Source organism: Notamacropus eugenii, chromosome 3 (assembly GCF_028372415.1).
Source record: "Notamacropus eugenii isolate mMacEug1 chromosome 3, mMacEug1.pri_v2, whole genome shotgun sequence".
Classification (NCBI taxonomy): Eukaryota; Metazoa; Chordata; class Mammalia; order Diprotodontia; family Macropodidae; genus Notamacropus; species Notamacropus eugenii.
Genome location: NC_092874.1, coordinates 241,021,201 through 241,043,462, shown reverse-complemented (window position 1 = coordinate 241,043,462; position 22,262 = coordinate 241,021,201). Strand labels below are relative to the sequence as shown.

At 37.2% G+C, this 22,262-nt stretch overlaps 1 protein-coding gene across 3 annotated transcripts in view; it reads left to right on the top strand.

Moving 5' to 3' along the window:
- Nucleotides 1-22,262, top strand: part of C3H12orf56 (chromosome 3 C12orf56 homolog) — a 112,646-nt gene that overhangs the window by 52,292 nt on the left and 38,092 nt on the right. For all 3 annotated transcript variants that reach the window (XM_072655264.1, XM_072655263.1, XM_072655261.1), the window contains exons 4-6: nucleotides 8,834-9,269; nucleotides 13,721-13,794; nucleotides 20,273-20,417. In XM_072655264.1, coding sequence (XP_072511365.1) covers nucleotides 8,834-9,269; nucleotides 13,721-13,794; nucleotides 20,273-20,417 — 655 coding nt within the window. The remainder of the gene's footprint in view (nucleotides 1-8,833; nucleotides 9,270-13,720; nucleotides 13,795-20,272; nucleotides 20,418-22,262) is intronic.

The following is a 22,262-nucleotide window of genomic DNA, read 5'->3' as shown; positions in this document are numbered from 1 at the left end:
GAGAGAGACACAGAGAGAGAAAGAGAGACAGAGACAGAGAGAGAGAGACAGAGAGAGACAAACACAGAGACAGAGAGACAAACACAGACACAAGAACAGACAGAGATGATAGGAGTGGAAGTAAGAGAGGAAAGAGTTATTATTGAACTGCAAATAAAGGCCATGATTTGATTTCATTACAAAGGCAGCTTAATAAGATACAAAGCCTATTTGTACTGCTAAGAAAGGACATCTTTTATAGAAATACTTCTAGCACACAAATTGGATCTTTATACAAAAAACACTTGAAGAGAAATTTTTTTCTCTAACTTCCTATACTGTACTGAAATATCACATAGCTTATATACTTAGCATTTTAATGCAAGCTCAAATTGCATACAAGTGCTATATCGCATACATTTATTTTGTATCTCAGTTTAATTTATATACAGTTTTATATATGGTAAGTACAAGGATAGGAAAAAATTGTCACTTTGTGAGAGCCAAAGCACCTGCCATCCATGTTCATGCAAGACAGAACCTTTTACTTTCAAATCTTGCTGCTAAATATCTTCTATTTTTAGCTACATTAAGAACACAGCTTCATAGCCCTAACGCCAGGGGGAAAACAGGGTGGAATGAGATATAATTACAGCATTTGAATGAGCATTATGGAGTTGATTTTTAGCAGGCTGAGTGTGGGAGGGTGCTCAGGTGGGTGCTCAGTAAATGTTATTTTGTGATGATGGAATGCCATTTCTTGGCTGCTTTTCCCCTGTGCTTTAGGAAGTGGGCAGCCAGTGAATAGACATTATTGAGAGATTACAGAGCATATAGCACTGTAAAAGGTCTTATTAACTTTACAAATGGCATATCTAATAAAACAAGGATAAAATACATTTCGCTACAGTAATGGTAGCATTTATTATAACATTTAGAGGTTTACAAAATGCTTTACACATCTCATTTCATTTGAATGAAATTTGAATTCACAACAACTCTTTTGAGAGGTTATCCCCACTAAAATTCTATCTTGTTTTGGTCCCCCTGATCAATCCTCCCTTCCAGTCAGCATAGTAAGTTTTTGAGTAGCTGGAATAAAGGGACAGTAGCAGGAAATAAGATTGGAAAGGGAAACCTGGAAATCACATACAAACCATTCCAAAGATAAAAGGAGCATACATTATAAATTATATATTTCCCTCCAATTTGTTTATTTTATTTTTTCAATTACATGTAAATAAAAAAATTTTAACATTCATTTAAAAAAAAATTTTTAAGTTTTAAATTCTCTCCCTTCCTCCTTTCCCTCACCCTGGGAAAGAAAGCCATTTGATATAGATTATACATGCTCAGTCATGCAAAATATATGCCATGTGGCAAAAGAAAACACAGATCAAACAAAGAAAAAAAACAAGGGAAGTTAAAAGAAAGTATGATTCAATCTGCATTCAGACTTGGTTGGTTCCTTCTCTGGAGGTAGACAGCATTTTTTCATTATAAGTCCTTTGAAATTATCTTGGACTGTATCCTATATAACTAAGAACCACATCCTGGTAATATGTGCTGAATGAGGGGAAGCCATTGAGGTGCTCCATCAGGGCCTTCTGATCCTATGTTAAGTAAAGAGGCCTAGTCACTGAATGGGTGTCACCTCACTCTAAGTGAGTACCATGAATAGACCTTAGCCAAAAAAGGCCAAGGTCTCCCAGTGCATCCTGGGTCATCTCCAGTTATCCTGATGAATATCTGGTCACTGGATTCAGGTGGCTCTGGAGGAGAAGTGAGGCTGGTGACCTGCACAGCCCTCCCTCACTCAAAACAAAGTTCAGTGCAAGTCATGCCATCAATTCTCTGTCATGGTCTTATTCAAAAATGGACAAACACAACAATAATGAGAAGTAAATTCCACATGTATTCACAGTAAAGACCAGCAGATCACCAAATGGTGCTGATAATTTTGAGATAATACGGACATGCCAACTTTTTAAAATTTTACTGACAACTTTGAAATGATTTGAATGTTTTAATGAACTAATTCTAAGCACAAATAAGAGTTAGTCTGTTCCCCCCTCCCCAAACTCTATAAAAATGACACCTCAAACTCCTGCCCTCCCACTATCAGAATTCTTCCATCTCGTAAGAGTCCATGCTGCTCAGAGTGCTCCTAACTCCAGTCTGTGGTTGTGTTGTGACTCATCCCCTTTCCATCCTTTTCCCTACTGCTGTCTGCCTTCCTTCGCCACCCATCCCCTGTCTTCCATTGTCTGCCTCTGTATCCTTTTCACTCATTCTCTCTGTACTGTCTGTGCTGTTTGCCTCCACACCTTTGATGTCTTATCATGATCTTTCCTGACTCAAAAAACCAGATGTGCTTGCCCCCATTTCATAATTTCATAAATTAATTGCCAATTCACCCATTTTACAGGGTAAGGAAACTGAATTTGCCCAGGGTCTCACAGCTAAGTGTCTGAGGTTGAATTCAAACCCTTATCATTCTGCCTGGAGTCAGAGAATCTGTCTATTATACCACCTAGTCACACATTGAAGTGCAAGCCAGCTAAAACCTCTTGGCAACAGCAACCACAATTTTGGTTTTTATGGTACCTGAAGATTTACAAAGCACTTTGAACTACTTTGGCCCAAGACTTTTGCTTTGGTAGACAGATGATCTAGGTCAATTAGCATCTGAAGCACCAAATTCCAGTTGTAAGGTAGAAATGTTTTCCAAGTTTTATGATGCTAGATCATTTTGTACTAATTCTTTTTTTTTTAGTCGTTTGTGGATTTAATTTTTTTAAAAGTTTGAACTTCTGCATATACATGTATATAGACAAAAAAAGAACATTTCCATGTACACAGCACAACATAAAAAGAGAATTCACCCTAAAACCATCTCATACTAATTCAGCAATCATTTCTTAGGTGTCTTATATGTGCGTCATATTGGCATCCCCTTACAAAGATAGCGTTACAAACAGCTCCTGCTCTGAAGAAATTTCTATTTAGAGGGGAGGGGGACAGGAAATAACAGGTAGACCTTTACATCAATAGGTAAAATGTGATTAAAGAAGAAGGAACACCCTGACAAAATGCTATAGGAAAATCTGAAGAGGGAGATGTGACATTCAACTGGAGGGTAAAGAGAGAGGACCTGGGGTCTAAGTAGAAATTGCATATTTTTCTTTTTCATGGCCTTACTTATTTCTGGTGGAAAGCTAAAAAGCATCCAAAGATCCAAGTGGGGAGGAGAGAAAGTTTAGGAGGACAGAAAAAGAGTGGAAAGGAGGGATTTAGTTAATTTACAAAGTGAACAACCGATTGCTCATGAATTTTGACTTAATTGTACTGAAGAAACCTTGTGCGGAAGTTAAGCACATAAGAGATTCTCTTATTTTTAGTATTGATTGATAAGGGTGGAGAAATGAAACACTCTCTTTTTTAAAATATCTAGGCACTGTGATTCCCCTTGGTCAAAGTTTTATATCTGTTCCTGGGAATTGCTTACAGAATAACATCTTCTGGGTCTGAGGATGATGATGATGATGAAGAAGAGGAGGAGGAGGATATCTAACATTTATATCACATTTACTTTGTGCCAGGCACTTTACAATGATTATCTCTTGATCAGATGCCTCCTTACCATTCATTATCTCCTTAATCTCTCTGTCCCCACTAGTTTACTCAAATGTCTTTCTTAAAACGATTTTATTATCAGCAAATCCAGTGGTGATCTTTCATCATCCTTGACCTTTCTAAGGAATTTAAAATCATTAACCACTCCTTCGTTCTGTATACTTTTTGTCCTTTGACTTCTCAAATGTCTGGTCTGAGTCTCTTTTTCTATCTTTTTAAAAAATTCTTTTTTTTTTGTTATGAACTTAATTGATACAAAGATGAACATTTCAATTCATAAAGAATTGAAATTTTATTTCAATTTATAAAGAAAAATAAAGGGATTATATATGAAAGTATGAACTTCTGTGATATATATATGTATATATGTATACATATATATAAAATTTGTTTCTGCAAGCTCTTTGAGGGCTGTGATTGGTTTTTGCCTCCTTTTGTATCCCTACTGCTTAGTACAGTGTCAAGCATGTAGTATTCATAAATATTTAATGAAAATATTGATTGATGGATTTTTCCACTGTGTATAGTTTATCTTTTATTTAACTGAAACATAATATCCCATTTCCAACACTGTCTTGTCTGTATCCCCCTCTGAATTTCTATTTTCTTTTTTTTTAATTTTTAAGTGATTAATACAGACTTCCTTAATTTCTCACTTTTTACTATGATTATCACTGCTTCCCCCACAATTCTCCTCCACATTAAATCCTTCCCTTGAGTAATCACAAAAAATAAATTCATAAATTGGTTGAATTTGATAATGTATGTCTCATTCTTGGCTCCAATTTTTTGTCCCTCTGCCAAAGGGTGGGAGAAGCATGGCTTATCAGCGGTTTTCTAGAGTCTTAATTGATTGTTACATTAATCATAGTTCTAAAGTCTTTCAGACTTTTTCTTCATTGTGTTGTAGGTCACATGAATTTTTCTCTTGGTTCTGCTCATTTCATTCTGTGTCGGTTCATAGAAGTCCACTACATTCATATACTATATACTCAGGCATTATGAAATGGATGTATACCTACTTTGCTTCCAGTTCTTTGCTACAGCAAAATCTAATTGCTATGAGTAATTTTGTACACAAGAGTCCTGTTTGTCTTTTAATCTCCTATTCTGGTAGTGGTATGGTAGAGCAACATACTAACCCTTTTCCTCCATGAAAATTTAGGCTAGTTTTGTTTTAAAAGTATGGAAAACATTCTCAAGATCTGATTGGCTCAGGGGACTAAAGAAAGGCTTAGGCTGTTAATATCACTTCTGGCTCTCTTGAGTACAAAAGAACCACTAGGAGCTCTGGCATCTGTTGATGCTTGGCTAGTGCACCACAAGTGGGCAAGTTAGTCAAGAGAGATTTGTTCAACTGAATCACCATGCAGTGTCCTCTGTTTATATCGGTGTTGAGTATCCTGATCTTCTTGTGGCTAAGAAAATCTCCTTTTGTTAACCCTTAAGTGACCTGTGAGTGTTTCATTTTGTTTCAGTATTGAATAAAAACTACCAGGGGTCTGGACTGAGTTAGGACTGGTGCGGAACAAGTAGTATTTGCTGTGAATGCACAGTTTAGTGAATTTTGGGGTATTTTTCTCAGTTCCCTTCCAGAATGTCATACCTTCATCAGCAGGGCGTTAATAGGCCTGTCTTCCTACAACCTCTCTAGCAATTGTCATTTTTCTATTTTTGTCATCTTTGAAGACTTGATAGATATAAGGTGGAATCTGAGTTGTTTTAATTATCATTTGTCTTGTTATTAGTTATTTGGAATGTTTTTATATAGTTATTGATAGTTTGTTTTACTTCTTTTGAGAATGTTCCGTTCATATCTTTTGATCATTTATTTACTGGGCAATGGCTCTTGTTCACATATATGCTACCAATTCCTTCTATATTGTGGGTATCAGACTTTTATTAGAGAAATTTATTCCAAAGATTTTTTCCCAGTTTAAAAAAAAATCTTTGTGGCAAGTTTCTAGATAAAGGTCTCCTTTCTCAAATATATAGGAGACTCAACCAAATTTATAGGAATAAGAGCCATTCCCTAAGTGATAAATGGTCAAGTGATATGAACAACAAGTTTTCAGAGGAAGAAATCAAAGCTATCAATAGTCATATCTAAATCACTAATAATTAAGGAAATGAAAATGGACACATCTCTGAGGTACTACCTTATACCCACCAGATTAACTAAGATGACAGAAAAGGACAGATGGGAGAGGGGATATGGGAAAATAGGTACACTAATGAACTGTTGGTGGAGCTATGTATTAGTCCAACCACTCTGGAGAACAATTTGGAACTATGCCTAAAGGCTATAAAACTGTTCAAATCCTTTCATTCGACAATATAGGTGCTAGGTCTGTATTCCAAAGAGATCAAATAAAAGAGAAAAGGACCTTTATGTACAAAAAAATTTGTGGCAGTTCTTTTTGTGGTGGCAAAGAATTGGAAACTGATTGGAAACTCCATCAGTTGTGGAGTGGCTGAATGAGTTATGGTCTATGAATATGATGGAATACTATTGTGTCATAAGAAATTATGAAGGGGCTGGTCTCAGAAGAACCTGGGAAGATATATATATGAACTAATGCAAAGTGAAGTAAACAAAAACAGGAGAATAACTTACACAGTAATGGCAATATTGTAAAGACAATCAACTGTGAAAGATTAGTAGCTCTGAGTGATACAGTAATCCACCACACTTCCAAAGGACTCATGATAAAAAATGCTATCCACCTCCAGATAGACAACTGATGGACTTAGAGTGCAGACTGAAGCATAGTTTTTCACATTCTTTTTCATAACATGGCTAATGCGAAAATATATTTTGCATGACTTCATATGAGTGACAAGTATTGTGTTTCTTAACTTCTCAGTGGGTAGGGGAGGAGTTGGAGGAGGGAGAGAATTTAGAACTACTACTGGTTCTTCAGAGAAAGTGTTTATAATATGGCAGAGAGAGGCTTTTTGTGTAATCTTACTGAACCATGTACCCCATGAAACCAAGAATACAATATATGTGTACATATAAGTGATAAATCACATAGGCAGTAAATAACAAGTGTCCAGTGATAGTTGACACTAAGTGCTATAATAGTCCAGAGAGGAAGACCTGGAAGAATGTCAAGAAAACTGGTTAAGGTAGGAGGTAGACCCTAAAATTTAGTTTATACATAGATTGTACCTGAAAAAGGTTCTAGTTGTATGGGGAGGGAGAGGTGTAATAAACAAGAAGTGTATTGGGGAAACAATTACTATTAATAGTGATCAGACCTGACTTCCTTTCATATGAATAATTTTTCTTTGTGGGATCTCATAGAAGTGTACAGGTGGAGTGTGTTGCTGGCTGCTCTCTGTTCTGGAAAGGCTCACTGAATGTCCACAGACTAACTTTTCTGGCCCAGTGCAGTCTGCCTCCCGTATTGTATAAATGCTTTCATGACACTATGCAAGACTGCACTGGACCACTCTGAACAACTCGTCAGGTTAGCTGTCCCCTGCTCCTCATCCACTTGTTTGGGTTGTGTCGTGGGAGTTGTAGACCAAGATTCTCTTTTTTCTTTTTCCTTTCTCTCCTGCTACTATTGATGCTCTATGCTTATAGATAAGCATCAAATAATAAATATTTATTGCTTTAAAAAAAGAAAAAAGAAATGTACAGGTAACTAGGTAGCACAGTAGATAAAATGCTGGGCCTGGAGTCAAGAAGACTCATCTTTGTGAGTTCAAATCTGGCCTCATACACTTATTAACTGTATAACCCTGGGTAAGTCACTTGACCCTGTTTGCTTCAGTTTCCTCATCTGTAAAATGATCTGAAGAAGTGTGAGGAATGAAAATCCCCCAAAAGACAGAGTTTTGGGGTAATTAGTAATCCATTTATTAATTAGGCTATCTAATAATCAATAAATTGATTTCTTTCTCAAAGATCCAACCTTAAGCCCAGTTCACTCTGAAGCTCATAGATTAAACAATAGGTCCTTGTCCTCCTAGCAAGTAAATACTAAAGAGTAACAGTTTTTCTTTTGGCCGGAAACCCTGAGGGTCTTCCCCTTCCAGTTTGATTTTTTTTTTAATTAAAGGAGCTATCCCTTGAGTAAATACTTAAAGAGGCCTATTTACTGAATGGGTGTTATCTTACTCAAGATGAAAACCTGAAAAGGCCTTAGCCTAAAAGGGCCAGGGAGCCCATTGTATCCTGGGCCATCTCCAGTCATCCTGATGAGTATCTGGTCACTGGACCCAGATGGTTCAGAAGAAAGTGAGGCTGGTGACCTTGCACAGCCCTTTTTCACTCAAATCAAAGTCAACTGCAAGTCATACCATCGTGTCCCTGATGTCATGGTTCTCTTTGAGAACAAAGGACAAACACAAATTGATGGTCAAAGTTTTTCTCATTAACCAAAGACCCCTAGAGGAGAAGCTGAATGTCAAGTAATGTCCCTGGCAAGTGAAAATCAACCTTGATTAGTAGACATTGAACGAGGAGTAGGCTAGAAGTCTTCAGCTCCTCTTGCTGAGAACACAACTTGTTCATAAGATTTAGGCGTCTCCAGCAACCTGGTCAAGGCAATCATTTCTATCCAGGTCACTCTGTTTGGTTTTCTCCTTTGTGAGCTGGTAAACTCTAATGGACAAACACAAGGACCAGTAAAGTAAAGTAAAAACTTACCTAGACTGGATTCTGTTTACACTCTAAAGAAATGTCCCTAGTTGAGACATTTGATTTCATTGGTGCAGGGAATTGCTAGTGTGGAAACTCCCATCACCACTTCATATCAGCAACTTGTCTGTAACCTATAGTCTTAAGACGTTTGCCTGGGAATAATTAAAGCTTAAGTGACTTGCTTGTGCCCACATAGCTAGTAAGGTCTGGGGAAATATTTGAACCCGGGGCTACCTATCCCCAATATTATAACCACCCCTTTTCTCTGAGACATGATACTTAAGATAGAAAATGTACTTCTAATTTGCAAAGCCTTATTTCTCACACTTTCTCATGTTTTATTACAATTGTACTGTATGTTTAATTCAACACAATGATAGGAAATGAGGCATGATTCTTTCTGTTTCCTGAGTAAACATTCTTTGCAGATAAAAGGGTTCCCTTTCAGTCTCCTACCCATGTATTGTGCGGTCAGATTCTCTTTATTTATTGTTTTTTGCTTTTTAATTCCTGCACTTAGAACATGCGATTCTTTATTGTGTTTTCAATCTCATCTTACAGGTTCCATCAAGAGAACTGTCCGATAATGCCCAGTGCCTCAACTCTGGGTCATGGCTCTGAGCATAAGAAGCTGTCGGTTGGGGACCAGAGTGCCTTTCGACCCTTGCCCATCCCCTCAGAGAGGAGCTGCTTATCTATTGTATCCAATGACACCTCAGGCAATAGCCTCTCATCAGTGACTAATGGAACAGAAAGTATCCTGTTCTATACAGCAAACACAAAAGAATTCCAGATGCCAACAGATCAGAACTCTCAGAATGAAATTCAATTCAAATTCACTGGTAATGGAAATGCCTTCTACTCTGAAAATGTTTCCAGTAGAGATGTTTTGCCTAGTAACCTGGAGAAAAAGGAGTCTGAGCTTCACCTGTATATTATTTCTACTACTTCACCCATGTTTCTACACTTAAAAAGTGCCTGGAATAATTACCTCATAGTAAGTGTTCTCAACTATGTTTCACTGACTCTCCAGTCTACTGGCATCAGGGCAATGAAGCAACTGTCAAGTTGGACATCCTGATAGTGTTAAGAATTGTCAAAAGAAAATAGGAAGGCTTTTGAATAGTTAATAGAAAAGGCGATAAGCAAATCTGAATTTTCTCTGACGATGTAGTTAAAAAATATTTTATCTATTTGAAATCCCTCTGTATAAGGGGTTAACCTTTTTTTTTTTTGGTGTCATGGTCTTCTCTGGAAGTCTGGACCCCTTCTCAGAATAATGTTTTTAAAGGCATAAAATAAAATATATAGGAAAAGAAAGGAAACCAATTCTATTGAAAAAGTCTATCAAAAATATTGTTCAGTCATTTTTCAGTCATGTTTGACTCTTGTGAACCCATTTTGGGTTTTCTTGACAGAGATACTGGAGTGGTTTGCTATTTCCTTTTCCAGCTCATTTACAGATGAAGAAACTGAGGCAAAGTGGGTTAAGGGACTTGCCCAGGGTCAGCCTGGGTGCTCTATCCATTATGTCCCCTAGCTGCCCCAAAGAATGATTAAAGAGGCCCTAGATATTTCCACAGAAAAACTTGAATTAGCAGCACATAAATCAGATAAGTGATTTTCATATTCTGAACTTTGGAATATTTCTTGGCACAGATATAGTGGAACAATTTGAGAAAGCTTTCCCCCTTCACTTCTTGATCTCCCTCAAGGCTTACTTTATGGATAATTTGGTATGCTATGCTCATTTGGATCCTTCCAGTTGTTCATGCTTTCTCTTCTCCTCTAATTACTCTGTATTTGCATTTGTTTTATCTTTATTTATCCCTTTTTCCCTTGTATTTGCAGTCCATAACATGGTCTTTAGCACATAGTGGAGGCCCTAAAAAATGGAGAGATATATGTATGTATTACATATACACATATATATTATATATGTTTCTGTATATGTGTGTGCCCTTTCAGAATTCAGCAAAGTTAATAAGTTACAATAAGTTACAAAGTTCATGAGATGCATGTTGAGGTTGAGCCTATTTCATATGGAAACAGATGGATTATTCCACACCTTGTACAGGAAATAAGGATTTGAATTTGGGTTTGCATATGAAAAGAAAGCAAAACGCCCCCCTATTGGTTATACATCTTTTACCCTCATACTCATTTGCATAGACCTACAGTAACACCTCAGATTAAAAAAAGAAACTTGGGGGAAACTAGAATTCTAGAGAAGCACAGTAATTATTGGGTAATTGACCATTGTAGACTCAGTCGGCAGGGGTGAAAATTTGGGAAATACATTGGACTGTCGTCATAAGTTAGGTTGAGGGTTTTCTCACTGAGGTTCTTCATACCCCTCAATCAAAAAGAGTAGTCAAAAGGTTAAAGCTAACTTCTGCTCTCATGCTTCCTGACTAAGAGATGACAAGTGTCAGGGTGTGAATTCTGAGGATGTATGTATAATTGGAAAAGCTTCTACTAGTCCTGGTTTAAGGGTCCCTATTATTCCTTGGAAAAGTGTAGCTGAACTTGAAGTTGGAGATGCTGGAGAATAGAGTTGCCATTGAGGAGCAAGTGAGGGGAGTCCTGTGGATCATCTCACTTAATAGAGAGGTTTTCCTCTATGAGGAGCAAATCTATTTGAGCAGCTGGTCTAGTGCACCCAGTAGTGACAATGCTGAAGTAGGGAGTGTCCTTGGCCATGTGTTTTTCTAGATGTATGCCTCACTACCATTGTATTTTGTTTATTGTTACTCAATCTATGGGTGCACTGTGTATTTGTGACAGGGTTTGGGGGAAGATTTTTTGTTAGTTACAAAAAATTGAGTAAACATTTTTCCTAAGAACTAATTGAGTTTACTGACTGATAGTTAATGGAAAGCACACTGGTGGTGGCTTATGGATTATAGTTTTAAAAAAGCAGTGTCATAGGGTATACCCTTAAACCCTGATTATAGTGACCCTTCTGGAGACTCAGCTGGTAAATGTGAGGGAAAATTAGGTGAAGGATACTCTATAATATGGGTGCTCTGTCTAACTTATATTTAGGTGCCTTATGCATGGACAGAGACTTTCATCTTGGGTTCTCTTTCTTGGATATTCTAGTTTTATACAGAAAAATTAGCATATATTTTAACTATAGTTAGACAATTGGTTTTCTGGTGTTACTTTTACAAGGTAACTTTTGCATGGTTGCATGGTTAAATACTGATATCTGTTGTATTACCGCATTTGTTACAAGTCTGTAGGCAATGTACTTGTGCTCGTGTTGTATCTTTCTAATATGAATGTTGCATCCCTAGAACAAAGGTGCCTTGTTATGTACCTTGAATCATAGAGGACTCTTATGTAAAGGTGTGACACATTACTTAAGAAATAAGAATATTGAGAACATTTTCCAAGGTGCTATCTCTTCCTCCAGGAAGCATGAAAGTACTCATTGAATGCTATAAGGGGAAATACCAAACTTTGTTCATTTTCTTTAGATTTCTTAGGGATGTGAATTCTTCTAAAATTCTTGGTAAGATAGAAGTTTCAGAATGTGCTTGGAAATGAATTCCCAGGCATCTCACAGAAGATAAAAGGGTACTGCATAGAGTTAAAGCTCTGTTAACCATTGAGGACACATCTGGAAACAGATAACCATGACTAAAGAAAAGCCCTTTGCAGTATTAGGAATGGATACAGATATCAATAGGTCACCACAATTCGCTATGGATTATTCTGCATACAGTGGAACCATGGGCCTAACAATTAAAAGTTTTCTCAAGAGAAGATCGATGTCCCTCTGGGGAAAAACATGAAACGTCTGGGTGAGAAATGTGGCCAAAGCATTACATCATAAATGTATACTTTCTGTGGTGTTCCACTTCCACGGTTGCCACAGAGAGATGGCACAGTGGATAGAGTGCTGGACCTGGAGTTAGACTCTGCCACAGACACTTAGCTGTGTTTTTGACAGGTCACTCAATGTTTCCCTGCCTCAGTTTTTTCATCTGTAAAATGGGGATGATAACTCCCAGAGTTGTTGGAGCTATAAACTAAGATATTTGTAAAGCTTTTAGTCATCTTAAAGCACTATGTAAGTGCAATGATCATTATCCCTACAAGCATTCTTGACATACGACTTCAGGTTTCAGTCATCAAACACTATAAAATTCCACAAGCAGATAGGACTGTTCACTGGGAGAAGAGAATGACTGAAATAATTTCTTATTACAAGTAGCTTACATTATTATGGGGGAGAAAGCAAGCATATCTGTCTATCCATCTATCTATTTTTCATTATCATCTTCTGCCTACCAATCATCTATCATCTCTCTCTCTCTCTTTCATACACACACACACACACACACACACACACACACACACACACATATAATCTATCATCCATTTATCTTTTATCTAGCTATCATCTATCTCTACTTACCTATGTGAGTATACAGAATAAACATGAAGAGAATAGATATCAATAAATCCAAAGCAGTTCAATATAAGTTACATTGCACTAACAGTCAAAAGAATGCCGAAAGGTTTCACATAGGAGGTGCTGGTTGAGCCACATTTGAAGGAAAAGAGATTCCATGAGGCAGAGGTGAGGAGGGAGTGCATTCAAGGCATGTGTGAGGGGGGAGACTATGGAACAGAGTTACAAAGGAGAGGGTAGAAACATATTATTGACAGCCTTGAATGCCATGCCAGGGAATATATCTTTTCTTTGTAAGGTAGTAGAGAGTCACTGAAAGTTTTTGAGCAAGGGAAGGATAGAGTCCAACCTGCGCTTCAAGAAGATTATTTGGATTGGAACGGACTGGAAAAGGGAGAGGAGTTGGGGCCATGGAGACAAATTCTAAAAAAATTCATCTTTGGAAATCTTTAAAAATTGGATTGATTCTCATCTATTAGGGATTGGAAATTTGCTCTGAAAATTGTCATCCTATGATGACATGTTTATTGTTAAATAATATAACAATACTGTTATAATAAAATAATAACATAATAAATATTAAATTAAAGTTAAATTATTAATAATTAAAACAAATAATACCATACACATTATTAAAAATAACATACAAATATATTTAATATAAATATAACTATAATAAAAAATAAAATTATTAATGATGACATGTAATAAGTTTATTATTGAATAATATAATAATACATAATGTTATATGGCAATGAACTAATAAATAATGATATATAATAGTTTATCATTAAATGATTAGTAATAATTTTAAAATAATGAAATATCACAATAAGTTTATATTAGATAATATAATAATACTATTATAATAACATATCATAACATATGACAGTGAACTAGCAAATAATGATAAATAATAGTTTTTATTAAATAATTAGTAATAATAAATAATAGTGAAATAACATAATAAAAAGTTTATTATTAAATGTGTCCTAACTCTACTTTTTGCCTCCCTGTTCTAGCAAGCCACCCTCTTGCAAGATCCACTGTATGCTAGCAAGTTCACTTCTACAACTGGATGTCAGAAGCCATATAGGTATGGCTGTAATAACTATAGTATTAGGTTATGAGTTTTTACTAATGGAAGAAATCTGTTCGTACAAGAGATATGATCTCCTTTTTCTAATACTGTCCTGCCCATCAGCAATGTGCTGAGCTAAATGTTCTTTCCTACCAGTGAACTTAGAAGCAAAGGCAGAATGGAATCAGTTGAAGACTTTCTATAACTCCATTCTGGATCTTTTTAGAAATTACTTCATCTTTATGGTAATACTTTGTGGTTTCTGCCTTGAACAGGGTTTAAGAAAAGTTCTTAAGAGTGTTACTTGTAAAAGGAGGCTTGCCTTATGTTTTATGGGAGATTCCTAAAGTTCAAATTTTGATAGAGATTCAGAATTAGATGGAACTTCAGAGGTCATCTGGTCACTTTACAGATGAGGAAACTGAGTCCCAGGGAAGTTGTCACAAGGTCACACAAGTAGTAAATGGAAGAGTTGAGATCTGGATCCTAGAACTAATCCCAAAAGGTAGCATTAAGTGCAGTACAACAATTCTTGAAATTTTAGGTCATAGAATCCCTTTATGCTCTTAAAAATGATTGAGGACTCCAAAAACTTTTATTTATGTGGGCTATATTTATTGGTACCATGTTAAAAATGAAAAAAAAAACACCTTAGTATTATTATGAAAATAATTTTGACTTTGTGGATCCCTTGAAATAGTCTTGGGGTACTTCCAGGAGTTTCCAGACCAGACTTCAAGAACTGCTAATATATAGTACATCAAAATTTGGTTCAGATGTTGGTTTTAACACTTATTGGCCATTTGACCATTTGCCAATTATTTCACATCTATGAATCTCAGTTTCTTCATTTGTAAAAAGGGCATGATTAGACTTACACCATCTTTTTCAGAGAATCATTGTGAAGAAAGTGTTTTGCATACTTTATTAATGTGCTTTGTGCTATTATTGTTATTAACAAACAGGTGACACACAGGGCAATGGAAAGATGCATAGTATTTGTCTACGGGGTGCTTTGCACTTAATAAATAGATACACCTTGGTGGCACAGTGAATAAAGTACTGGACTTGGGAGTCAGGAAGACCTGAGTTCAAATTCAGTCTCAGTCACTAAGTGTATAACCCCATGTGACTTATATCACTCTGCCTCAATTTCCTCATCTGTAAAATAGAAATAATATTAGCACCTACCTCCCAGGATTGTTGTGAGGATAAAATGAGATATTCATAAAGTACTTTGCAAACCTTAAAGCACTATTTAATGCTAGCTATTATTATTAAATGCTTTTTCATTCATTCACATTACCAATATAGTATAGGAAGTGTTCAGGTTATAAAAGAGAAAAGGAATATGTATGTCCAGAAAGGGAGGAGGGCTTGTCATTGCTATAAAAGTCAACAGCTTGACAGCCTGAGAGTTAAATTAAAACCACAAGCTATTAAGAGAACTAGAGGAAGGCTGCCAACACACGTTGTATGGACTAGAATCACTGAATGGAAAGAGTGTTTATGTTGCAGTCTCCATCACTGCTGGGAGGACCAGCTGATAAGATCATGCATCCATTGAAGTTAGAGTCATAACTGGAAAAGTTTTCACTGAGGACAAAATCAATTTAATGGGATGGATTTATAATCATATATATTATATGTTATAATAATATATTAATAATTTGCTAATAAAAATAGCAAAGCCCTATAAAGCCCTGACCATGTGCCAGGCACTGTGCTAAGTACTTATCTCATTTGATCCTCAGAACAACTCTGAGAGGCAGGTACTATTATTATTCCCATTTTACAGATGAGGAAACTGAGGCAAACAGAGATTAAGTGACTTGCCTAGGGTCACACAGTTAGAAACTGTCTGAGGTTAGATTTGAACTGTCTGAAGTTGGATTTGAACTTGGGTCTTCCTGACCCTAGACCCAGCACTAGAGTCACTGTACCACTTAGCTGCCCCTAAACGATTTAAACCAGTATTTTTATTTATTGTTAATTATAAATTAAATAGAACACATGGAAATGGGGCTATGACACAGAAGACAGTATAAATTTGATCAGGAAAGAGTACAGTCTGCCCTTCACCCTCACAGGTCATTAGAAAGAGGTGCCATAGTGATAGGGTCCCCCAGTATCTTTCAGATTTTGGGGCCCTGGATAACTCCTGAGTAGCCCTCATTACTCTACATGACAGAAGCTATCTCTAAGTAGCGTTAGAGAGATTCCATTCCTTTCCTTGTAAGGTTCTCTCTGGGCTTCAGGGCTCGGGTTTTATGGATTACTAGGTCAGGGGACTTAACTTTGAGTCTGCCCTGAGATACTTCAAGTGACTTACCCTCTCTGTGCCTCAAGTTCCTCATCTGTCAAATGGGGATAATAATAGCATCTCCCTTCCTGGGTTCTTGTGAGAATAAAATGAGATGATATTTGTATGGTGCTTTGCAAACCTTAAAGTGTTATGTAAATACTAGCTATTATTATTTTCAATGAGATACCTCTCTCAATTCAGGGGCATGGCAGTAATGGGTCAATGCCCAGGTCCTTCTAGTAGCTATCTTTCCAACCAACTAAAAATTATATCTAGACCTTCAATATCTGAGAATCTCCTTAATAAGGAATTCTTTCTGCCTTTCATCTAGCACTGGGGGTAGAAGTGAAATAACCAGAATGGGAAGATCTGGGTCCATATGGGTAGTGTTAAGTAGAGCAGAGGTCATTGGAATACAGGATGAATGTATGACAATGCTGGGAAGTGATTGTCACTATGAGATAAATAATTATTATAGTATTATATTAACCGATTATTAAATTGGGAACCAGGCTTTTCTCCTCAGTTTCCTCATTAAGGCTCAGCTCTTGTTAAAATCAGTCTCTGAAGGACATGACTGATGGATGAGATTGCTCCTAGCCCTCAAGGAACATGATCTTTAATCTTGGGTTGGACCTCACCCAACTAAGAGATCTTATTTCTGTTTAGTGTAGAAACAGAATCCAGTCTGAGTGAGTATTTACCCTGGGGAAAGGAGCCCTGTCCTTGTACCCCTCTATTAGAGTTTAGGGTGACCCAACTCATTCAGGAGAAAACCAACCATAGTGGTCTGGATGGAGATGGATTCCCCTGTACAGAATGCTGGAGGTGGCCAAATCTCATGATCAAACCCAATTCTCAGCAGAGGGAGCTGAAGACTTCTAGCCCACCTTCTCATTAAGTATCCACTAATTAGGGTTGATTTTCAATTGTCAAGGGAATTCCCTTTCAGAAGGGTTCTTTCAGGATCTCCCAGATCCTTGGCTACCTAGAGAAACCACTGCCCATTAATTTATTGATTGCTGATTATTTAAAATTGATTATTGATTACCCAGAGACTCTGTCTTGGGATTTTTCCTTCATTTCAACTCTGAGGTTTACTCTCTTGATGATGAAGAAGAGCCCTTTAGCTTGGTGGGCCAGTATCTTTGAGGAATCTATTTGTTTAAAGACTCTAGATCCTAGAGTCTAGGGGCTTAGCCATATCTGAAATCATGACACCCTTGATTCTCTATGGAATTGGAGTCAGGAAGACCTAAATTTTAATTCTGCTTTTGATATTTACTAGCTGTGTGATTCTAGGCAAAGCACTTTCCTCATATGTAAAATGGTGCTAAGTAATAGTACCCTTTTCACTTAGTAATTATACAGATCAACTGAGACAAAATATGTAAAACATTCTGCAAACCTTAATCAATGTTAGCCACTATTATGTGTTTGCTTTTTATAAGCCTCTAGTTGCTTGTAATGGTGTCTGTTGCAGGTTCTCCTGTAACCTCCCATTCCCCAAGGTAGTTACCCATAACTGTCTTGGTACCCTGACAGCTTGGGGTGTCATGGTCCAAATGCAATTCCACTTATCCCAACTTCTCCTTGATGAAAAGTGTAGTAGCCCATCCAACATCACCAGACTTCCTCCAGCCAATAGTGTCTTTGCTGCTTGGGTCTTATGAGGTTTCACCTCTATGAAGGTTTCCTGCGCCTGCTGTTGGGTTTGTTCAGGTTATCAGGTTGTTCATGTATATCACATACATGTTCTCTGAGGCAGAGCTTCTGAGACAAGGCTTCTGATTGCAGCAGTCTGAAACATGCATAGCAGAAAAATTAAACTGGCTTGGGTTGGGGAACAAATGCGGGAGTGAGTGCACTCTTTATATGCTTCTGGGTAAATTTTCTGGTGTTTTTGATTGTTCCTATGTTCTTATGGTCTGACTGGACACCTGGGGTGTGCATGCGTGTGAACTAACTCTTCCAAGGAGGAGGTGCCACTCCTCAAAACTGTCTTCACTGCTGGCAAGAAAACTTTTCCTTGTTGTTGGAATTATTTTCTACTACTCATAGCTTCCTGGGGAAAAAAATAAATGCACAGGACCAACATATCCAAGGGGGAGGTGCCTGCTTGGGGTAGAATAACTTTTTGTTGCCCAGAAAGAGTCAACATTTCCAGTAGGAATGGCTTTGGACATTCTGGATATATTAACACCAGGGCACTGATTAATCTCTGCTTTACTTCTCTAAAGGTAGCTTCTGTCAAAAAAAAACCACACTTTGGCGCCTTGAATTCTTGAAAACATTTTGAGGGCTTATTGTGCCACAAAAAGAAAAAAAAGAAATCCATTAAGACAATCCTTTCTAATTTTGGGCAGCGCTATTTGTTACATAATTCTTTCTCCTATCAAGCTGTAAATTGCCAGTCTATAGCTTCTACTTGTTTCTTGTCCTTCCTACTGAGATTAAGATCCCTTTTTATATATCAGCTCTTCAGATACGTAGAAGCAGTTATTCTGTCTCGACTAAGTCTTTTCCCTTTGTTTTTCTTCTTTAAGTCACATTTGCTTTCCTTAGCACTCATTTCAAGATTCAACTTATTCTGGTCTTTATGGTTCTGACATTATTGTGATAGGACCATGCTCCTTATTTATAGGCATCCTCAGCTACATTCTTTCTGCACATGTATTTTTAAAATGAGTTGGTCAGTAAATACTCTAGGTAGGGCAAGTAGGTATCACACTGGATAGAGTGTTGGGTGTGGAGTCAGGAAGACCTGAGTTCAAAATAGGCCTCAGATACTTACTAGCTGTGTGACCCTGGGCAAGTCACTAAACCCTCTTTGTCTCAGATTCCTTATCTCTAAAAGGAGTTGGAAAAGGAAATGGCAAACCACTGCAAGTATCTTTGCCAAGAAAACCTCAAATAGGGTCACAAAGAGTTGTACACAACTGAAATGACTAAACAACAAAAGCCCAATTAGTCTTTTTAGATTCCCCTCTTCCATTTTCTGTCCTAATCATATGTGATTGTGTTGTCAGAATTCTGAGAACATCCCATCCATCTTGAGCTAATTTCCTCTTATAGATTCTATTTGCTTACCCTTTTCCGATGTTGATCAGACACTTTTTAATAGCACCCTAGCAGTCATACTATCTACATAGTGTACTAAACCTCTTCAGTTGTCAGTTTCTGGAAAGGGGATGGAACTTGGTCTTTCTGGACCACACCTATGTCCTCCCCCAGGGCCAGCACAGGGCAAAATCTTTCCTTTTTGTTCCCTCTCTTTTGAGATTGGGTAGGGGAAAACTGCTTTTCTTCTGGCACCTACTTCAAAGTGACCTACAGATGAAGGAATGAATGACTTACTTAGTCCTGGGGCAGAAAGAAAAGTCCCAGGTTCTACTTAAGATTCTGCCTGTTGCTTTATGTCCTCAGATCAGTTCCTAGATCTGGTAGACAGAACAGAATTTACTCTCTTGATTAATTTTTTTTTTTTAAAACTCCTATATAAATTCAGCCAGCCACTGAATCTTTCCTTCCTCTTTCTACCTATCCCTCATTTTCTACCATTATACAAAATGCAACATACAAATTGAATGGCCAAGATCTTATATAAGGAGAGGCAAAATCAGACCAATTTAAGGCATACCAAAGAAACAAATAATAAATGAACACCACTACCCATGGCGGGGCGAGGGGGTGGAGGTGGGAATTGGAGAGAGAAAACCTTTTTGGAGCATCTTTTGATCTTAAAGGGACCCAGTATTCTCAGTCTGAATCCTCTGTCCATACAGCAGAGGCTTTCTCTGAGTCAGCCATACTAAGTTCAAGGTCTCATGATATCCACCACAAAGGTTCGGCAGGAACCCAATGGTCAGTTCTTTCTCTCCTAACTTTACTTCACCTCTCTTCATCTCTCCCCACAGCTTAGTTCAAAAGCTTCCTTTGAGCTAATATAAATCCTTCCTAGTCTGAAAACTGCATGATGCATAAACTGAGAAAACTGCTTTTTGAAGACATTGGACTATAAATTCAAAGATCCTTAACAAGCTCCTGGATGCCTCTTCTTTTGCCTAATAAAAGAGTTGACTCCTTTGAAACTGGGATTATGAATAGATCTAAAGTGGCTTCATGGGTGCTGGGACTGCCCCTATGACATTCTGAGCTCTCTGGAATTTGTTTTTGTTCTCCCTATAGGTCTGAGGAGATGATTAAACTATTCAGACAACTGAAATCTGAACTCTTACTAAAAGACAATACGTTAGGACGGATAGCCTGCTTAGCGGCAGAACTTAAAGTAGCAGCCCAGAGAAATTTCATTTTCAGAAAGCTTTTCTGGAAAGTAAGTGATTTTAAAGAATCTTTTACAAATATTCACAAAATGTAGAACTTGGATAGAGCCTTCATAAATGTATAATGGTAATCTGAAATTATATGAATAAACATTTTGTCTCTTTTTAGTACTACATTTAAAAAATAAATTACATCGATATCTTCTTTTTACATTGCCTAAATTTTCTCCTGTATCTTTTCCTTCCTCCTCCCAGAAAGCCATCCTTTAGAAGGGGGGAGGATATATTTAAAAGAAAAAACAAAGAGGAAGAGGGGAAAAATCAGCAAAGCAGATCATACATAGAAGAAAAAACTGACAATATATGCAATGTTCCACACCATGGACACTCTCCCCTGCCCTCCCCTCTGCAGAGGTGTGGGGGAGGTGCTTTGTCATCTCTTCTTTAAGGATTTCCTTGTTCTTTGTTATTTTGTGATATTCATTTTTAAATTCTTTTACAGTTTTTGTTCTTTTCATTTACGTTATCGCCATTGAGTAAATTGTTTTCTTGACTCTGCTAACTTTACTCTGTATTAGATCATGCAAATCTTTCCATGCTTTTCTATATCCATCCCATTTATCATTTCTTACAGCACAGGGTTGTTATTCCATTACATTCATGTACCATAATTTGTTTAGTCCTTCCCCAACTGATGAGTGTTAATTTTACTTCCAATTTTTTGCTACTGCAAAAATAGCTGCTATAAATATTTTGTTGTAATATATATGGAACCTTTCTTTTTTTTCAGTGTGTATTGTCATTAATGTTTAAATGTCGGAAAGTTAAATTAAATGTATGGAGGTGACTTAACACATCAAGCATGTATTTCTTTGCGTGATGGTAGCTTTTGACTCAATTTTAAAACAATATAGCAAAGGTATTGAAAAGCCCAAATGTTGCTGAAATCAAGGTCCTGAATTGGATTCCTACATAGGTCACTTACTTTCTTTTCTTTACTAATTCAATTTTATTTTATGCTCTCCCTCTCTCCTTTTCATTTTTCCTTCCTTCATTAAGAAGGCAAGAAAAACAAAATCCATTACAGATATATATAGTCATGCAAAACAGATTCCCATAGGTCCGTTAGTTTCACTAGCCAAAGGGAACTTGTCACTGTTCAACCATTGAATGATTGCTTGTTTCTGGTCACAAGGCAATGATGGCTAGTTTTTCTTTACCTCTCATCTCTGCTTTGGGGATAAAACCCAACCTGGGAGAACTGCCTTTCTGAGGTAGCTATTTATACTAAATTGAAATATAAAACTAAGGCCTAATATTCTTTTTAACTGCCTTCCACATTTGCTGAGCATACTACCATGCCTTCTCCTTCACACTCCTGTCTTGGCATCCTTTAGTTAGGAACTGGGGCCTCTTGGGGTTTTTCATTTTCTTTCAGTTAGGTGTTAAAACGCCTCTGGCCTCAGCTGTCAGGTAGGAGAACAGTTGAATACCCCAGAGGCTCAGTTGGTGACAAAGGGAGATTCCAGAATGGATTGGATGGATTAGACCTCCACCACAGTGTGAAAATAAAGTGGGTCAGTGGTATCAGTCATTCATTTATCCATCAATTTGTAACCACAAACTTGAAGAGACAGTACATTACACATTTAATAAATTTTAAAGCCTTCCATTGTCTACTTGTCTAGCACAAGACTGAACACCCTACTACTTTGATCAGTAGACTAATAGATTAACTAAATGATTTGTTTCTATCTTGCAAGATTCACATTGCTTAGGGCACTTGATACTTAATGAGAATTTGCTGAACTAGCACAGTTAAGGCTGCAGTCAATCAAATGAGGTAAAGGGGTTTCTCATCATTGCTGAGTTAAGTGGGAAAGTCTGAATCTTCC